General features: G+C 51.0%; 5 protein-coding genes across 5 annotated transcripts; 2 read left to right on the top strand and 3 right to left on the bottom strand.

The window, feature by feature from the left end:
* Window positions 1-1,079: 1,079 nt before the first annotated feature.
* Window positions 1,080-5,160, bottom strand: ETH_00024830 (WD domain, G-beta repeat-containing protein, putative; the record flags this gene model as incomplete). Its single annotated transcript, XM_013375077.1, has 9 exons — window positions 1,080-1,165; window positions 1,265-2,980; window positions 3,245-3,327; window positions 3,419-3,485; window positions 3,635-3,887; window positions 4,076-4,304; window positions 4,443-4,583; window positions 4,693-4,787; window positions 4,954-5,160. 9 exons carry the CDS (start codon window positions 5,158-5,160, stop codon window positions 1,080-1,082), a joined length of 2,877 nt encoding a protein of 958 aa, XP_013230531.1.
* Window positions 5,161-7,116: 1,956 nt separating this feature from the next.
* Window positions 7,117-7,874, bottom strand: ETH_00024825 (vacuolar ATP synthase subunit G1, putative; the record flags this gene model as incomplete). Its single annotated transcript, XM_013375076.1, has 3 exons — window positions 7,117-7,320; window positions 7,460-7,560; window positions 7,793-7,874. The coding sequence occupies 3 exons, from the start codon at window positions 7,872-7,874 to the stop codon at window positions 7,117-7,119; spliced, it is 387 nt and encodes a 128-aa protein (XP_013230530.1).
* Window positions 7,875-8,935: 1,061 nt separating this feature from the next.
* ETH_00024820 (uncharacterized protein) lies at window positions 8,936-9,932 on the top strand (the record flags this gene model as incomplete). Its single annotated transcript, XM_013375075.1, has 2 exons — window positions 8,936-9,622; window positions 9,753-9,932. 2 exons carry the CDS (start codon window positions 8,936-8,938, stop codon window positions 9,930-9,932), a joined length of 867 nt encoding a protein of 288 aa, XP_013230529.1.
* Window positions 9,933-11,284: 1,352 nt separating this feature from the next.
* ETH_00024815 (WD-40 repeat protein, putative) lies at window positions 11,285-15,192 on the top strand (the record flags this gene model as incomplete). The annotated part of the gene is made up of 15 exons (XM_013375074.1): window positions 11,285-11,901; window positions 12,074-12,158; window positions 12,264-12,321; window positions 12,470-12,554; window positions 12,685-12,743; window positions 12,923-13,061; window positions 13,164-13,255; window positions 13,452-13,519; window positions 13,642-13,715; window positions 13,844-13,880; window positions 14,041-14,124; window positions 14,277-14,397; window positions 14,530-14,696; window positions 14,799-14,846; window positions 15,115-15,192. The coding sequence occupies 15 exons, from the start codon at window positions 11,285-11,287 to the stop codon at window positions 15,190-15,192; spliced, it is 1,812 nt and encodes a 603-aa protein (XP_013230528.1).
* A 514-nt stretch (window positions 15,193-15,706) lies between these two features.
* Window positions 15,707-18,285, bottom strand: ETH_00024810 (uncharacterized protein; the record flags this gene model as incomplete). The annotated part of the gene is made up of 6 exons (XM_013375073.1): window positions 15,707-15,754; window positions 16,016-16,630; window positions 16,755-16,955; window positions 17,067-17,185; window positions 17,297-17,411; window positions 17,590-18,285. The coding sequence occupies 6 exons, from the start codon at window positions 18,283-18,285 to the stop codon at window positions 15,707-15,709; spliced, it is 1,794 nt and encodes a 597-aa protein (XP_013230527.1).
* Window positions 18,286-18,495: the final 210 nt, after the last annotated feature.

The raw sequence follows: 18,495 nt of genomic DNA, 5'->3' as shown, positions 1-18,495 counted from the left end.
GCGACTTCCAGAGAGCTCGCGACCTTCGCCAAGAAGCTGCAGTTGACATGTCATTAGCTATGAAAACTATGGGGTAAACAGCTTCACGCCAAAATTCAAATCTAAGTGGCTTTCAACGAAATACCTTTGCAGAAATCTACTTGGCATTGAGAATCAAGATCGTTTTTGGAAGAAGTGCATCACTAATGTAAGGGCGACAATACGCCTTAGTACACAGGACGCCACCCTACTTTGAAATATTCTCAGGGAAAGTCAATGTGGGATGGTCGTGACGACAGTGTGAGCAAGCGCAGCCTGTCTTTGCTTGAGACTGTTGAATCCCTGTAAGTTCCTACCGGCCTGAGTACGCTTGCATCCCAGTGGAAAATGCAATCTTCTCTCAGGTTTCACGGCTCGGGAGCCCGCCTGCTTCAAACTCGCAGCCAACGCGAACAAGTGAAGAGAAAACTAGACAAGATTTCCGCTGTTCACACAAAAATCGACGAGCTTCGTGGCCACGCACCCGATACCGAGGAATTCCGCACTGCCCTTGGGAATGTGTCTCAACTGCTTCAAGAGGCCGAACAGGTGTGTCATATTGCAAAGAGTCTTGAAATTTCGTAGCGTGAGCAACACTGTCTCAGGTGACGGCGTGAGCACTATCGTTAACAACAGCTTCGGCAGTGCAAAGCGGCATCTTTCCCAAAACTCCAAGTACACATTTGTGAACTTTTCCAATGCCTCACTATCGAATGCGAAAGTTCTTGGTAATAGAAGTTCGTGAATCTATAGCGTACAGTTAATACTTAAACAAACGCGTTGGTAGGCATGGTCATCATTATTTGTAGTGTACAATTAAACAATCCTGAACAGATGCTGGTCACCACGATGACCGCATCATACTTGTCCTCATCACATGTTAACACAAGCGACCCAGACACCGCTGAAAAAAGCCTGTAATAACGTCGCTGTCATCAAAGCATGCGCAGTAGTTCATGGGAGGTCTTCAGCAAGACCAACTCCACTATCTCGTAGAGCTCGGTACATGCTGCTATTCCCCTGAATAACAAGCAGACAATCCATCAGGCGGGGCGTTCTGTTCAAAAAAAATTCAAAGGCATAACGTTGACCACAGGGTCTTCCTCGTCGTCACTGAATTCCCCTGTGTCTTCGCTCTCATAACCGCCTGAGAAATGAAACCAAACAATTCGTTAGCAAACGTGATACATCTTTTTCCTGGGGCTTGATCTTGATCGAAAAGGATTGAGCAGCGAGCGTGACCTACATGGAGTATCATAAATTAGGATAGAGCCATCCAACGCGCCAGAATATGCTTCGTTCCTGTTGTCGTTCCACGTCACGCACACAATATCATCTGTGTAGTCGGATGAAATATGCTGCAGTGCTCCCGAAAAGATATCAGACGCGCAAAGTACCCGGCCTCTTCCGTGAATTAAAAAATCGCCACTTTTGGGTATCGCAGCCTGAATCCCCCAAATTGAGCAGCTTGCCTTCGTAGCTTGCATTTTAGGCTGCCTCCCTGGTCTTGACAGCTGCTGGAGAGGAATCCCTGGAGACGAACGGCTGCCCGCTGAAGCAGATACGCGGCAGTTTCCGAATGGGATATCTACATTCATGTGTACAAAACAGTGACAGCCACTACCAGCATTCCACAACCGGATGCGTCCATCGCTTCCAGAAGAAATAAGGTATGATCCGTCCGGGCTTTGGAGGAGGCAAATCACTGCTCCGTCGTGCGCGTTGGTTTCTGAGCATTCAATTGGGCAGTGTGCGGGGGAGCGGTCTGCGCCTGTTGAACTGTCCCTTTGCACCCCCATGAATCCGCTCATATTCTCCGTCAACGCGCTCCCCATCTCCCGACCGTTTTCCAGCGTACACAGCAGCTGGCCCGAGAGTGATGAAGCCTGGCTTCCACTCCCGGGTGAGTCAGTATGCACTCCTAATACGCCTTGCATGGAAGTTTCGGAGGACAATGGATCACTGTATGATACTGACATGCCCCTCGCATTCAACGTTTCGCTAGCAATTTTGAATGCCTGAAGAGATCCAGACGCTGACTTTCGCATTGTGGCATACGGGTTGCGGGCTTCACCGTGTCCTCGGACACTGCAATATTCCCTGACATTTTTTCCGTATTCTTCCAGCAAATCTGTTGAAGACCCCAGCTGTGCGGGCATATGCACTGGGTCCCAGTTACAACAGCGCATGTCCCCTGGACATAGTTGGAGGCTGGAAGGAGCGCCCGCTGCCAGGCAGTGAGATGCAGGAGGCTCCGTTGGATCATGTTGCCTTCTTGTTTTCCTCCTGTGCATGTCATCACTTGTCTCATGAGTGTGCTTGTTGGAGACATGACTATCATTAGCCGCGTCAGGTTGTGTCACGCTCCCCTTGTCATTTCGACTAGATGCAGGAAACTCGCTGGAACGGGCGCACTCAAACGCCGCTGATGGCGGTTTTGACTGCAGATCCTGCCTTGTACCTTCCTCCTCACAACAAAGAGTGCTAATGTTTCTCTCAAGGCCGCTCGTATGGCCGCCAAACGACCGTCTTGTTCCACTGACTGACGACGGATGCCGTTCGCGCGTTGTCTTCATACGTTTCGCTTTCTTTACTTCAAGTCCAAAGTCAGCCACCTCACTGGCAAAATGCGAAGTGCGTTTTGTCATAAGAGCCTGAACTGGAGAATGGGAGTTGGTTGGAGTGTGCGCTGCTGTTCTGTCGCGAGAAAATGGCAAACTGGTCAACTCGAAATTTCTTAATGAGAATGAAGGCTCTTGAGTAAATGTGGCGCGTGCTGCTGCATCCATCACGCTTTCCATGGTGACGCCCTTTCTATCGGATGCATTGACAGTGCGCCACAAGAATGGCTTAGGTATTTTAGCTTCGCGTAGCAATGCTGGCTCGACGGAATAACCTCGCCCCAGGATTTCTTCACTGTATAATAGCTGGCGGAACGCTGACGACTGTGAACACCGATTACCTGACGCGCAGCCCGCACATATTCATATTCAGCAATTCCAATGGCCGTTTCTGCATGGCAACTTGCTGCCTTTTCGAATCTAAAGTAGGTGAAAATGCCATGAGATATGAATGCAAACAATCCATCAAATAACTAACTGGACCACGGTGGCTGTGTCGCTAAAATCGTCCCTGGAAAAAGATAACTGCGCGCACGCGATATAGCGTTGTATTGCTGCAAGAGCGTGCAGCAGAGCCACCACTTTTCAAAAAGGTTGCAGCTCACGCAAGAAGTCAAGGTCTGGTTTGTCCTTGTCAAACATCATCATGCATGCATCGTTTCGTCGAATATCCCATTTCCTGATTGACCTACACAACAATGAACAAAAAGACAGGAATTGACCTGAGTACAGATCCTCAGTACGTTACTTTACATCAGCCTACTCACAGTTGCGCTCACCCGTCGCAAGAGCCTGAAAAGAGTTGATGTGGGGTACATGAATCCCATACTACCGACACCACCGCCCCTGAAAGATAGTCGCAAACATTGTCTCAGTGGTGCCCAACATCTCTGTTCGAAGTTCGCATTACGTTTCGAACGAAAATGCAACTGTGGTGGACAAAATGCCTGCCAGTGCATTCGTTGCCATGAAGGTATACACAGTGTTTCACCTACCAGTATGGCCCAACAGGGCTTGCTGCGCAACCCCGCACCTCATGTCAAATATCCGAATACTACCGTCTTGGCATCCCGCTGCAAGTGCCAGATCTGCGGGTATCTCTGCAGAACGGGCCACTGGTCCTCGACTGGAGTGTTTTGAGGGGTTCAACGTCTTCGACTGGAATGCCACTCGGTCAAAAGCACAACAAAGTATGGGGCTTTCGACGGGTATATCGAGAACGCATTCCCATGCTCGTGTATCCCATACCTGATCATTTGGCAACGCACAGCAATATCTGAACGTTTCAGCGGCGTGAACAACACGGCGCATTTTAGGGCAAGCTAATGGCACCCAACCAATATGCAGCGTTCACGCACTAGCCAGACGCCACGAGTATGAGAACTTAAAGGCCCGTATGTGCAGTGGACAGTGGCACGAAGTTCTTGTAGTAGTACCTTCAAGACCTTGTCAAGCCCTGTAGAAACGAACAAACCGTTGTCTCCTGGCATGAATTCGACGCTTGTAATGGATCGTGAATGACCTGCATGAGCCCTTCTAGAGCCGTTATACCCGGACTCTGAAGATACACTGTTCCTCATGACCTGGCCTGTCACACATGCTTTCGGTGATGTTCTAGGTGCCGCTGGCTGGAAGCGCAAAGGGAGTAAGTTGCGCCTGGGAGGCCTGTTGGAGGCGAAACAACAACGAACAGTGAAGAGGGAGACTGCAGATGTCGCTCGCTTTCCATCAAGCACCGTGCCGTCAAAAGCTTCGTAGACTCGATTTTCCGTTGCGGCCAGTTACCGTGGTTGAGGCGCCTACTTGTCAGGCTTTCTCTGGACGTAACCAACGGGGTGGACCTTTGGCTCTGGGCCAAACCCCCCATTTAGGTTCCATGCGTCATCTGCCTCGAGGTCGAACAACGCGATTGTGCCATCCCTGCTGCTACTTAGCATGTAACGCCTGCACCACACACAGCATTCTACATGCGGCTGGCCCTCGACAGAAAGCTGGTGCTTGGTTTGGCTGTGCTGTTGCAAGAGCTGATTGAAGGCTTATACAAAAACCTTGCCCTGTATGATCCAGTGAAAGGCGAGAAATTGGCGCAGAGTGACAGCGTGACAGAGTTCGCCGGGGAGCAAGCGACAACGACAAGATTCCTGCCGCCTGAAGAGACCGTAAGGAAACCTCAAACCTCACAGAAATATGGCACTCGCTGAATGAGGCTCACGGATGTAGTATATGCTTAGAGCTGCCGGATTTGCACGTCCTCTACACGATGACTCAGAATTTTTTCTCTGCAAAACTGGCGGGTGCATAACGACAGGCTTGCCTCACGAGAGCGCTTCAACTCTTGGAAGTCTTGAAGCCTCCGAACGCCGTAACGTCGGTAGTCAACAAAAAGATTGCCCGTAAGCTTAGAATTCCGCGTCCCCCATGAGGGGACTGATCTGTCATGAAGTGGTGGTCCCAACAAGCTCAGCTGAGAATAATGTCCCGGCAAACAGCCCGTTGGGAGCGCCCAATCCTCTCCCCCCATACAAAATTGAAGACTTGGCACAAGTGACGTTTCTACATCCGAATATAACTTGGGCGCGACTTTGCAGGAAATCAATTTCTTCCTATTGTGTCTGCCTCGTTCAGCTATCCAATTGTAGGCTGTCACAGGCGGCATGACTGAAGTTTCTGACGCTTTCGCTAGGCAGTGGCAATGTGGAGTGTGGGAATTTGCCACAGGCTACAAGACAGGGTTCTCCTTATGATTAGTATAAGCAACGGAGTGAAAAGGCTCTTATCTGCGGAAGATGTCCGGGTGCATACGCGAACACAGGAAGATCCAATCGACAACGTGAGGCAACTCGAAAGCCAGCACATTGTGAGTTTAACACATTGCCTAGGAGCTTACTTTACCTACTGCATACATATACTGAGCGAAAAATTAAGCTACTTCACAGGGGAGCAGTAGATATTATGTTTTTGTCTCGGCTACACCGCTCTGCAGCCGTGAAAGCTGATAACAGAGCCCCTTGGTGGCCTTGCGGAAAATAATTTGCTTCGTGGTAGTTCACCCTAAAAATATCAACAGCTTATCTTTATTTGCATTGCTATGAAATTTGACGCTGTGGTTTAGACGCTTTCATTCAGGCAGGCGTGTAAAAGCTTATCCCCTAGAAGAGAACACGGGCGAAACTGCCGCCGTGTGTTTGCGAGGTGACAGAAATGAAGCGCTACGCATTCTTAGCAAGTAGTGACCTCACATGACGACAAAAACAGTTGGTCTTTGGATAAGGAAACGTGTGAAGGAACATAAGGACTTTATTTCCCCTGGGGTTGCTTACAGTCAAGAGGAACTTGCAATGGAACGCGCAGCCCAAGCACAATGCCAGAAATGCCCTCCGAACGAGGTTAATCTGTACATTCTTATCAATAGAAAGTTTTTTATCAGCAGTGATAACGTCTAGTCATGACAGCTTTGGAGGATACAAAGCTTCATTCTTATTTCAATACTAGCAGTCTGGCGGATTCGCCTCATTGTTTTCCCTTGATACCTGTTACGAGGGATGACGACACAGTCTTCCACGAACAAGTAGCTTGCGTCTAAATTCGACGTCCCAAAGCAAGTTCAGCTGATGGCGCCTGTTGTTTCCCTTGGTTCCTCTGATTTACAAAGACAGACTCCTCTTGTGCACTTGTGAAGCTACGACAGCCGCTGCGTGCGCGAGACCTTGACCAGTAACTGCTCTCTGGCAGCTAATCAATGCCAGTGAGAACGCTTAGGCACATAAATTGGCATCCCGTCTCACGGACCGAAAATACTGTAGCAGGAACCTGCTATTTCCGAGACACTGTTCGTTTTCAGGAACTGGGCTAGAGAGTCATCAAGTTTTCACAGCCTCCGTCTTAACATTCAGTTAAGGCTTGGAAATTATGGCTTCCCAAAAAAGTAGAAAGCTATCCGGCAGCTACGCTACATACAGAAAGGACTGCTTCCACGATATCTTGAACTCGGCTATGACGTTCCACACTTGGTCATTTCCATCTACCGAATCTGCGTTAACTACGCTCACTGGGTCACCCGAATGTAGAGAAAGATTTCTCACTGTTACGCAGTGGCAGAACGGATTTGCCTGTTCTGTCCAGAGCAAACACAAGTTTCACGGCACACCAAAGTACAAAACCTAGTTAGACACCTGTAGCTCCAGTCCCAGCGGCAAGGCTGCCCTCGCGTGACTTAATACGTCGCCAAGGCCCCAACCTTGGAGTCTCACTCGCTGAGTGGCTCATTGGGTGCTACATTGTGTCCTGAAAAGTGAAGGCGCGTGTTGTGTGTGGAGTGTTGTGCCGGGTTGCCACACTTTCGAAAATAACACGGAGTTCAGCTGCTAACAGTTGCCACCTATACTGCCGTTAAATTGCGGAACCGACCGCCCTTCTTGGCTGGTCAAATGCTATTATTCTTCTGCAACAGACAGAAGGCCATGAAAAGTTGGAAGTCTCACGGATCGACTCCACGCTCTGCGTAACTACGCAGAATGGCGACCTTTTTAGCGCCGATAACAATGTCTACGTCTAAGACTTTGCGGCTGATGAAATCAAGTACTCCGTCCTTGTTTGCCACGTAGTCCTTTTTGATAATTTCAATCTCCGCTTTTGTCCTATCTGCGAGTTCGTTTGTCAGGGAGTCATCCTGACCCAGGCGCTGAGTGTGCGCACACACGCTGCTCAAGACCCGAAATGAAGAAAACAAGCGGTTGAATCCTTGTCCAGTTTTGCATTTTGTTGGCAAGATTAGCTCCATAGCAATCAACTCAGGCAATAAGGTGCGGCTTCTCCCTCACCTGTTCTACTTCGACCTTGAATCTTTCTTCCTCCTTAAGGCGAAAGGCCCTGAGCTCCTCCTCCGCTGAGGCACGAGCATCCTTCAGCATCTTTACACGATCTGCACAGGCAAAAGAAGAAAAGAAGCTGTTGATAGCAATAGCGAATACGTCAAGTAATTCGAAGTCGCGGACTCAAGCTGCAAGGTAGACAGTAGCGTGCATATTTCTAGCTAAGCAGTTCAGGAATCACCATAATGCAGGACCATTCGAAAGGTGAGATATATACAAAAAAGCAAAGTGTTCCACTTCCACTGACAGTTTGCTGTGAATCTAAGTCCGTTTAAACCTTACTTTCTCTTGCTTTGTGTACTATCTGCTCGGCTTCCTCCTCCGCCCTCAGCAATTGTTGAATCAGCGCGTTGGAAGTCTTCATGTTGTTTGAACTTCAGCTATCGCGAAGAAACCGAAACCCTGGCTACGGGGCCAGATACCACGGGCGATTCGGCTGGAGCAACTCCAAGTCTTCAGCAATGAAGAGGCGCCCGTATATCTGTAAAGAAATGTAAATGGATAGAACAACCTCTGTAAGACGCACGTCGGCCGCTGCATGGGGTTCCGTCATGATTGTGACAATACGCCCCACAGGAAGGCACAAAGCTTCGGGATACCAGTGTCTACAGCACGCATATCTCTTCTATAGACCTCCAACAGTTTATTTCTTGTTTATTTCCAGTGAAATAAAACAGCGGTAAACGCCCTCAGGAGGCCTTCTACCCAGGTGTGTGTCCTCCGTGGGAGCTACGGCCCTAGCTGGTCCGCGTGATAGATTCCAGAAACGCTTCATGAGGAAGGCCCTACTGAAATGTACCTTAAATGGTATTCACGGCAAGTTGATGCCGGTTTCTGAACGTCAGGTTGTAACGGATGGCTCCGCAGAAAGTGCTAGCGCAGTGGCGTATGGAGCTACGCCTCACAGCCGAAATTACCGTCAAAATGCGCTATATAACACAGCAGGTCTGATGCAAAACATGTATGCATAGTAACGGAACACTATCAAAAGTTCTAAGCGGCGGTGCACTCCAAAGGTGGCCCTCTAGGGAGCGCATGCATCTGTGGGCTCCAAACTACGCCGCCTGAACATCAGTATCCTGCGTGTTATATTGAATTTGCGACGTTAGCATAAGCTTCCCTATTCAACTTGTAGCCGCGTCTCTTGCCGCTGGACGCCCTCGATCGCTGCATCAGTGTGTAACTGCTTGACTGCTTATTGTTCACACTACGTCCAGGCCCAGACGCTTTTCCGGAGCCTCACTAGCAACAAGCCCTCAAGGTAACGGCCATTTATTGGCTGCTGCAACATTTGTTCGAAGCTTAGACATAGTTTGTGGGAGCGCTGCTGCTCGCAGCCACGGAACAGTGCGACTAAACACGTTGTCTCAAGCTTGGCGCTATCTTGCGGCTGGTGGCACTTTCTTCTCGCTACGCCACTCTACAATGGCCCTGGGGAGCCAACAAGGGCCAACGACTTACTGTGAAACGCAAGCGGACAGGGACGATGCCAAGGGGACAAGCCAAAGCCACGACGATTTCGATTCCCTCTTGGAGCCTCTCCACTTTTCGCGCCAATCAAAAGTATCTGGAGAGGCAGAATATGCTTGCGCTAAGGGTGACAGCAAGGAAAGGCCTTTTGTCGCTCGCATAGGAGAGCAGCTGTTTTCGTTGGCTCAACTCGTCCAATCGATTGGAGTTAGGGCCGAAAGGCAAGCGAATGAGGGATCTAGTGAAAGCCAGTCAGCCCCAGACCCGCAAACAGCACACCCGCTGAAGTATTTGCCGCTAGCAGCCGGCGTCCTGACGTGCATCTGGGGATGGCGGGTGGCTAGGTCAATAGAACGTGTGGTAGCACTCCGTTACTCGGACATCGCCTACCAGATTCGCCGGCCTGATGCTCTAACTTCCCGCATAAGTGCTTTCAAGTTCCTCGTGCTAGGTGGACTCGTGCTGCCGAGTTCGGCAGTTGCGTTTGCCAGCTGGCAGTCCCGCATGAAACCTGTAGAGCCAGCTGGCCTCTCGAAAGCGTCAGAAGACATGCACACGACATCTCAAGAGCTGCCGTCTCCTAGACGATTGCTTCTTGGGGACATGTTGCCCGTAGCAACGCAGGCTGAGCTGCGTCGACTGGTAAGTATTTGGCGCATATTTCCACTTCAAGTATCTGGTTCTGGGCAGGCGCTTGTAGCTAGGCGAAAGGATGGCAAGTGCGTTTCAGTCATTTGATTATTGTGTGTTGCGAGGCTGTTTCGACATATAGGCGCAGTCTTTCCATAGGGGCTTCTCGGAGTTCGTAGAAGCTGTCGCCCCGTCCAAGGAAAAATGGGCAAAGTGGGCGGCTGGGGCTAGGGCGTCGCACACGACAGGGCTGCACAATCCATCGGCGTGGACTTCACGCATACCAACATTTACTTTGCCAGATTCAAAAGCTGCCGACTGAATTGTTTGAAGGGTTGACTACATGTGGCAGATGCACTTGTGGCCTTAGCAGGTCACCGAAACAATATGGACAGAACCGATTTATTGCATTTGCACTGAGTGCAAATTGCACAGCGTCGAATGAGTTGCACTGCTCATCCACGCGCAGTGTTGAAGATGAGTTGCCTGCCGTAGTAAATCCACCGTTTTTTTTTTTTGTGAACGCTGCATGCAATTTTGAAGAGTACTTCGATGGCTTTTCTTTATTGGAGCATGGTTACATCGGCGCCCCCAAGAGCTGCATTTGGTAGGAGGGGGGAAACTCAGGACAATTCGAGCTCCCGGTGGCTAGTTGCATGTAGCTTAATTAACTCCAGCGGAGTTTGCATGTGTGCGTGTAAGCAAGAGTTTGCTGGGAGAAGGTCTACAAGGCAGTGGCGCCCCCTTTAGGCGAAGCGTTGAACAGCTCGGGATGATTACTACGTGCACGCGGCAGTGGCGCCATGTGTAAGAAATCTGAAGTGTTGAACAATGCAATTTAGGATGGTTCGTGTTGTAGCTAGTCGTACGCACTGGAACACGTAGAGACACCGTACAAGGACTGCCCAAGTCGTGCTTCAGCGTTCTACAGGGAGTCGCATACACACTAACCTGCGGGGAGATACGTGGAGGTGACTCCAGGGCTAAGACGCCACGAAACGTATCTTCAATAAAATTTTTAGCTTTGCCGAGACAGAGGAAGCTTGATGAGCACTATTGTAGACGAGTGCTTATTGTATCTGCGCTCTGAGAGTAGCTGGTTATGTAGTCTGGCACTGCATGCGTCGGGTCCTAGGGACCCTTCATTGTCTGCGTCTTTAAAGAGTCAGCATTAATCAATTACGACTTATGTTTCATTTTTCACTTTTGAATTTATTTAACGGCTGTTGGCGTGACTCGGTTTCCCTGAGCACTGTGGTGAGTAGGGCACCACGACAGTTTACTTCGTGGAACATCCACTGCTTGTAGAGGAGCTGGGGATCTGCTGGGCTTATGATGCATGAAGCTTTATAAGGAGAGGTGGGTAGCCACTTCGTCCTCCACCTTGTCTAGGGAGCTGAGAGGCTGCCGGTCATGTATATCCAAGTTTTGCCATGCCGGTGCTAGCGAGGTACACAAGACACTCCCGAGGGTCCATGTCGGACATGTTTGGAAATGAATTAGCTGCTGTTTGCGCATATGAAGGCGCAGACAGCTTGACATCGTGATTTACGTCAAAGAAAGCAGTAGCGCCCTCACATTGGAGCTTCAACGCAACTTGTTATTTCGAGTTACTCAGGCCCGACAGCTCAGCGCAGCACGCTACGATATTGATGCTTTTATTTTGTTTTTCTGATGCCCGGTATGTCGAAAACTAAGACAGAACCCATTTTTCCTACCTCCACTGCAGTGGATGCCGAAGCTTCGTCTGAAAGTACTGCGCCTCCGGCCTCGGGCACATCCAAACAACACGCGCTTGCGGTTCGTAAGTCGGGCAGTTCAAACGCTATCAGCGAGCCAACTCGTGAGACCAAATTTGAGGGAAGTAAGCAACGAAAGGGAAAGCAGCATGGGGGGTCCGCGGTTGCTGTAGGTAGTGCACCACCGCAGCCAGCGAATCGTAGACGCCCACGGGGGAGCTCAGTGACGTTCGCTGCTGATTATTCAACGCCATGCGTGGCAGCATCCACAATTTCCCGCCCTTCCTCGCCGTCAAATGATGGCAGTCGCTACAAGAAGGCTTCCGTAGGCCTCCAAAATGCTCCGTTACCTACTGGAACCTCTATGAGCAAGGAGGAGAAAATCAATTTGCCTTCTGCAATGGGGAAGTCCTCAGCGGGCGTGCCCACAACCTCGCTGCGCGTGAGCCATCGAAACTGGCAGAGCAACTGCATGTTGCTGTACAAGCACATCATGTCGCACATCCTGGAGTGGCCAACATTATCTGTCCAGTGGCTTCATTCGTGCAATCCGTACGTCATCCAGGGAGCTCAGCGGATACTCACGGACGCAAATTGGACTAGCTCATTATGGCTGAAAGGAGAGGGCTGTATGTTACTTGCTCGTTTTATTTCGAGTCTAGAAAGGCACCACGTGCGCTCCATTTGGAAATGTGCACACAGCCGGGGTTCTTGATTATTTCAGGCGCTCTAACGGCGAGATAGGGCAGACATTGCTTCTGTCGACGTATACGAGTGGCGGCGCTGCAAATTACCTACTGCTCATGGAGGTGAGTTCATGTCGATTAGCATTTCGCTTCTTCCTTGGGCCGTTGCCAGCGCGTTGGGGCGTGCTGTAGGTGCGTTTAACTTCCTCTGTACCCCTTTCTTTGCAGGTTAGCCTCCCATCCGAGCCCATTGACGCCTCTGGGCTCCACTATGAACAGAGACAAGGTGAGTCCTCACAACTTCCATTTCCAACGCACCTCTTTATACCGTTGCATGTAATATTGAACCAAAGGCGGCCGTGGCCAGAGGCTGCGGTCGTTCTTTACATCGACAGGACATTGCTGTCTGGAACTGAACTAGTGATGTCGAGCAGACTACCAAGGTTTTGAATTCGGCGATGAGGACACGCGAAAATTCACCATAACTGCGCGCATTCCGCATGAAGGAGAGAGCAACAGGTACTTTTCACGAAGCTTCTCAAGTTCGCTTGATTGCCTGTAGGTGCCAGTTGGTGGTGGCACAGTGAAGGCTGGTGTAGGGTGTGCCGTCGTGCAGTTCGGCTTGCCGATTGTCAGCATTTTTTCTCAGGGCTCGCGTTTTTCAGGGCAATGACACACTCATCGCAAGCAAAGCGAACGATGGCTGTGGTGGGTTACGTTGACTGAAGTCATGTTTACTGACGAAGGATGTTGCCTTCCCTATAGTGGCAATGCTCTGCGTGTACATAAGATTGCATCTACGCCCGCATGAATGTACCTTGCCGTGGTAACTTGTCGCAAACCCATGATCGAGGAAGTGGCGTTCTGTGCTGTTTTCAACTGTGCAGTTTACCTGTTTGACTCTTGCAAGTTTGGCCCCGAACTATGCGCAGCCGATGTGGAATCTGACGAGAGCCAAATCACCTCAAAACGAGGCCAGATGGCTGCAAACGCAGAAGCTGTCCTCACGGGCCACACAGCGCAAGGGTGAGGCAATTCTGCAGAAAGGCAAGCCGTTTCCTCTGATAGTTTAGAGCTGGACCGAAAGGTTTCCTGCCAGATTCAATGTACTTGCGGCATTCTCCTCAGTTGGGGCTTGGAGTGGAGCCCAACAAGGGAGGGATGGCTTGCCTCCTCGGGTGACGATGGACTTGTTTGTATTTGGGACACGAGGTCGTCTTGTGAGTCTTTCGAGTAGCTACGCCTCTTGTGTGCTTTTTGCACATGTTGAATGTAGTTTTGTGCGGCGATTGCCCTACATTAGGAGCTACACGGCCGATGGGTACTCCACACTCCAGGTAGGCACAGATCTTTTTGTACGGGGATTTTCTCTGCTTCATTGAACATCACTCTAATATCATGTTGCATTTGTTTCAGGTGGAAAAGAGAAACGTTTGGGTCCTGTTCACTGCTTGATGGCCTCGAGTGACCGCAGACCGTTGCAGGTGCAGATTGAATAGGGTGCTGAATCCGGCGGAGCTGCAACACTTGCTCTGCGCAGGCCGGACGCGCCACATTTCTATACGCGGGAGTGTTGCTGCGTGAGTGTGAACGATTTTGTTGGTAGGACGTGGCATGGAAACGCGGGGATGGCGCGGGAGAAGTCATCGTGGCCGTCGGTGACGATGGGCAGCTGAACATGTAAGATGCCAGAAGGCGTTCCTCCCCTCTACTGTAGTCACAGTTGGAAAGCCCAAGTCTTCGTTTTGTGGAGTTATTGCTCTGGATGTGGGCATTCGAATTCGTTTTTGTTTGCTGCTGCCTTCAAGCTGGGACTTACGTGCGGGCGCGTCGCCTGTTCACCGAGTAAGCAGTTTTGGATGGGAGGCAAAAGCAGTTGTTTAGGATATTTATCTAGTATTCAAATATGCTATTCTTCGTAGTGAAAGTGCACTCTTCAGCATATCAGCTGTCCACACGCCATCCCATGCGCATCAGTCCTGTCCCAGCTGTATGCGTTTTGCAGCAATGCTGCAACAACGCGTGTGCGAACGTTTTGGCTTTGAACCCCGTGGCCCCAAATGTTTTTGCGACTGGAGGAGCTGACGCGGTTCGTATGCCCTCACGAGGGACTTCTTTACGTGTTCGAAGTGGTCATTGCTTACGTGTCTCCATCTACTTGTTTCTGACAAGACTGAGACAATTCATTCATCACTGTGTCTAAGACATATTGGACGATGGGGCTCTTTTTGGTGTGCTCAGGGACTCAGTGTCTGGGACTTTCGAGACCTCCGCCGACCAGCTCACCGGCTTTTATATCTAGAGGATGAGGCACTAACAAGTCTCAAGTGGCATCCACAAAACAAGGCCGTGCTCGCAGCAGGTACACTTGTATGTCACTTTCCAGTGCTTCTCTGCTTCTGAAATCTGTGCCTTGTGTACCAGTAGCAGGGGAGTGTGGACTCATGACACCTTGCCTGAGAATAAGAACTTCCTTTGACTACAATTGTTTTAGGTGCAACTGACCGTTACGTCCGCATTTTTGACTGTTCACTGATTGGCGCCGAGCAGTCGCCAGAGGAAGCGGAAGAAGGAGCTCCAGAAGTAATTTTTGTTCATGGGGGCCACGTCGCGGGCATCACGGAGATTGACTGGAACCCAATCGAGGATAAGTTCCCATGGGTAGGAGCACTCCATAGGCCAAAGCTCTTATTGCGCCTTGTTTAGAAGAGGCTGCCAACTGCAGCTTGTCGGTCAGTGTGGCTCTGTGGCTGATTCTTGTAGGCTATCGCGTCCGCTTCCGAAGACAACGTACTGCAAATTTGGCAGCCGGTAAGCTGCAGCTGGGATAAATGTACTCAAAGGCTCCAGAGCGTGGCTGATTACACGAAACCTAGATTATGTAGCTAGAGATGCCATGCGTGGCCATCATCCGTGAAGGCTACATCGTGCCCGTGACTAAACCATTCATAGGAAAATGCGGCTTGCGATGGAATAGATTCACATGCAGCTGTACGAGCCTTCACGAAGCTCAAAAGCCATCAGTAACATGCTTATGAAACAAGTTTTTGCCTTGCTTCGCGGTCGGCGTTCGCTGCAGTCGGTAAAGACATTTGAGCCGGAAGAGGCAAACTTTTTGTACGAGGAGGGAAGCATGGACGAAGAAATTCTCGATTAATGCTCTCCGCCATTTCTCATCAAGTGCACGCACCAGTTTAGAAAAAGCGGAAAGACAGCGCCTCTATGTTGCCTCCAAGTACGCGCGCAGCGTGGCACTGCGCCGACGCAGTAGCAAACTGTAACTACCTGCGTTGCATGGACCTGTCGTGTCAAGTGATTTTACGGCTGCAGTGGCGTCCCGTAGGTATATGTTCCTCAGTGAGGGGCCTGCTGTCAGTCAGGAAAAACTGCAGTTAACGAAGTCAGCGTTGGGCCGCTACAGCTGGCACAAAAACGCGTAAAGTTCTAAAGTTCTCAACTAATCCCACGGCGGGTATGTAGCCCTAAGAGTTTGGCGTCCGCAGTAGCACACGCATAGGGGAGAGCAGGCCATGAGATGCATCGAAGCATAGAGGGCCTCTGCGTTGGGGCGTCTTGGGAAAGCTATGGCCCGCGTTGCCCAGACGTTGAAACCCGCGAACCAGTGGCCTCTGGGCGCCAAATAGGGCTGGGAGGGCGTAGCTTAACTTGTACTAGGCCTCCGGGCGTCTACGCAAGAATGAATCGATCCAGATGGCGTCCTGAGACCATGAAGCACATGGCAGCGACCGATATCAGTAGGCGCCTACAGCAGTAGTTGTTGCGTAAGGCAATAGCGGTGCTCCATAACTTTGTGGAAGGCCATATTCATATGTTTTCTACTAAGTCCCCAAATACTTGTACTCCGTCTGTGTGTCTCTAAATCTTCACTCCGTCATTCACGAAAAACATAAGGAGAGGCAGTTCCACCAAAGGCAGTCGAGATCAACATTGTAGCTGCAGCACGCAGTTGTGTACTTTACCTGCAGCACGTTCGTTTCTTTTCTGTGCTCCACAGGTTGCCATGAGACGTCCGTGCCAATGTCCAGTTCTGCGTGCCTCATAGGAGGAAGTAGCCCTTGCTTCCGTCGGCTTCTTAGCGCCAGCTTGTTGGGCCTCCGTGCTCGTTTGTTGCTCCCTGGCTCTGGTAGAGCTTTATTGCTGTGAGGGCTGTCAGGGGAGGCTGGCGATGCTAGCCTCGATGCTGGGCTAGCGGAGGCCTCGCTTCCGGCAGCTCTGTTCAGACGGGCACAAACTATTCGGTCATCGGCAGGTAGTTGTCTTAGTTTTCCCATTCCTGCAGCACCGCAGCCGCTGAGCTCACATACGGGGCGCTCTACGACTCGACCGTTCGCGCCATCTTTCGCATGCGTAACGGAGGCTAGACTCGAAACGCGGGCGCGCTGTGATTGCGGGGAGTGCATAGAGGCATGGGGTGTATGTAACCCGCGCAAAGTCCGGAAAAGCCAGGTGTCCTCCTCCGCGTCATCGGCGTCCCCAGCAACGGTGACAGCTTGGGCAGCCTCCCGGCTGAATCGCAGCTGCCCTTCTGTCTGCGGTTGGTTTGGCTGTTGCTGCATCAGCTGCGCCAAGCTAGCCTGTAGGCGTAGTGCACAAACTACAAATGAGCAAAACCCGTATCTGTGTAGCTGTCAGTCTTCGACAAGATACCTCCAAGCGCTACATGGCAGCAGCACCGAACTTCCGAGGAAGGGTGCTCACCAGTTTACTGCATTTATCGGCAATGAAACTCAGGCATTCTTTGCCTGTCGATAAGAGGCTGTCAGGAGATGCGGATGGTGGCTGCCGCTGTGCGCTTTCCATGATCCTGAAAGTTGGGTCTCGGCGAACCGTTTCGAGGGCCTTAACCCTTTCAGTAGCGAGGAGCAGCTGCTGCTGCTTCTTCACCAGTTCTATTGAAAGCTGAACGCAGGCATTGAGCACAGGGCTGAAGCGCGTAATATTCCAATTGTGCATGGAATGTAGCAAATGGACCGAACGGTGGCAACGGCTCAATGACAGCCTCTGGCGTACGCTCCTGGCCTCGGAGACAACGGATTCTTCCTCCTGGTGCGCTTTGCGTGACTCTTCGCGCTGTTGAACAACTCGACCTCTGAGCTCTTCGATTGCAGCCTTTGCGTCGACTTCCTCATCTGTTCATTAGACAGCCACAGGCCCGATGCAGTTTGAACACAACTACCCGCCGTGGCCTCAAACTTCGCCTCAAATATACTGCAACAGCCGCCAGTAGAAACTCAATTTACCATGTACGCTGGTAACTTCTGATGCCATCTGAGTCAAATTTACATCTGCTGCCTCGGCGCTGCCGCATGTGCAGTGGTAGCCCCGCGAGAGAACCTGCCAACGGTCTAGCCATATCTGCCACACACAAGGAAGTCCACACTAGAAGAGTCGATGGCACTTTTCGCAGCAAAAGAAGCATAGGCAGGAGTTGCTGGCACATATAATGCGGAACAGTCACTCTGCGCACTGTCCTACCCGTCTCGAAATCGACGCCAGCTGAAGGGCAGAGGCACTGAGCAGCGAAAGAACTAACCTCGAAAACTGCCATCCGGCGCTCGTGTACACTCATAAACGCAACTGCCTGTAGTGCAGGATGCTTAAGGAGTTGTTGTGTCACTTCCGCTGAATTCTGCTGTTGGTCGCCGCAGTCTGGCCCATATGCTGCTGCAGCATTGGCGGCGGAGGTCTTGACGGCCTGAATAAGGTGGGAAATTTCCTCCTCAACTGCCATCTTTGCTCCTGCGCGGAGTTTGCTCAGCAGTGCCGATATCATTGCCGACGGGCCCCCTAGGGCACGAGACAGGCAGAATGCGCATGTGGCATTGACAGATGCGCAGAATGCCTCTCCTGCTTTGAGGGCCGCCCAGTCGCAACTGAAAGATCCGTCGGATTGCCAGAAATGCGAGCTTGATGCGTCTTGGCTGGGTACAGCCGGAGGCCACCGAACACCTTTTGGCAGAGAGAGTAGCCCTACGAATGAGTCCGATAAGCCTGATGCATCTACACCATTGGAATGTGGCCGTTCAGTCTCACTGGGTGGGCGAAGATGCGCAGGAGGCCTGTGGAGACGATCAGTTGGCATAGAAGGGTTTGGGAAGCGTTGCTCCGGCTGCTGGGCTGCATTTGCTTCCGCTAGTTTGCTGAATAACCCTGAGGAATGGAGGGAGGAAGCGTCCACGCTGCTACGAAGATCATCAACGGGTACTGTTTCTGCTGGAGTCGTCGCCATTGCTGCTCCCTCGTCCCGGTCGTGGGGTACAAAATTCACTGACGTCTGGGACTAGCTCAGAGATGGCGCAGGGACTTCAACCTTCTCTTCAAAATGTGTGAGAAACGTGGAATCCCGGCGGATTTGTTACTTTCGTCCTTTCTTGAATCTCAGCGAATGCCAAGCATTCGCGATGCATCCTCCGCATTACTCCGTAAGGACTGGGTGTGC

Source organism: Eimeria tenella, genomic scaffold, assembly GCF_000499545.2.
Source record: "Eimeria tenella Houghton genomic scaffold, Eth_scaff25, whole genome shotgun sequence".
Lineage (NCBI taxonomy): Eukaryota > Apicomplexa > Conoidasida > Eucoccidiorida > Eimeriidae > Eimeria > Eimeria tenella.
This window is presented reverse-complemented; position numbering and strand designations above follow the sequence as displayed.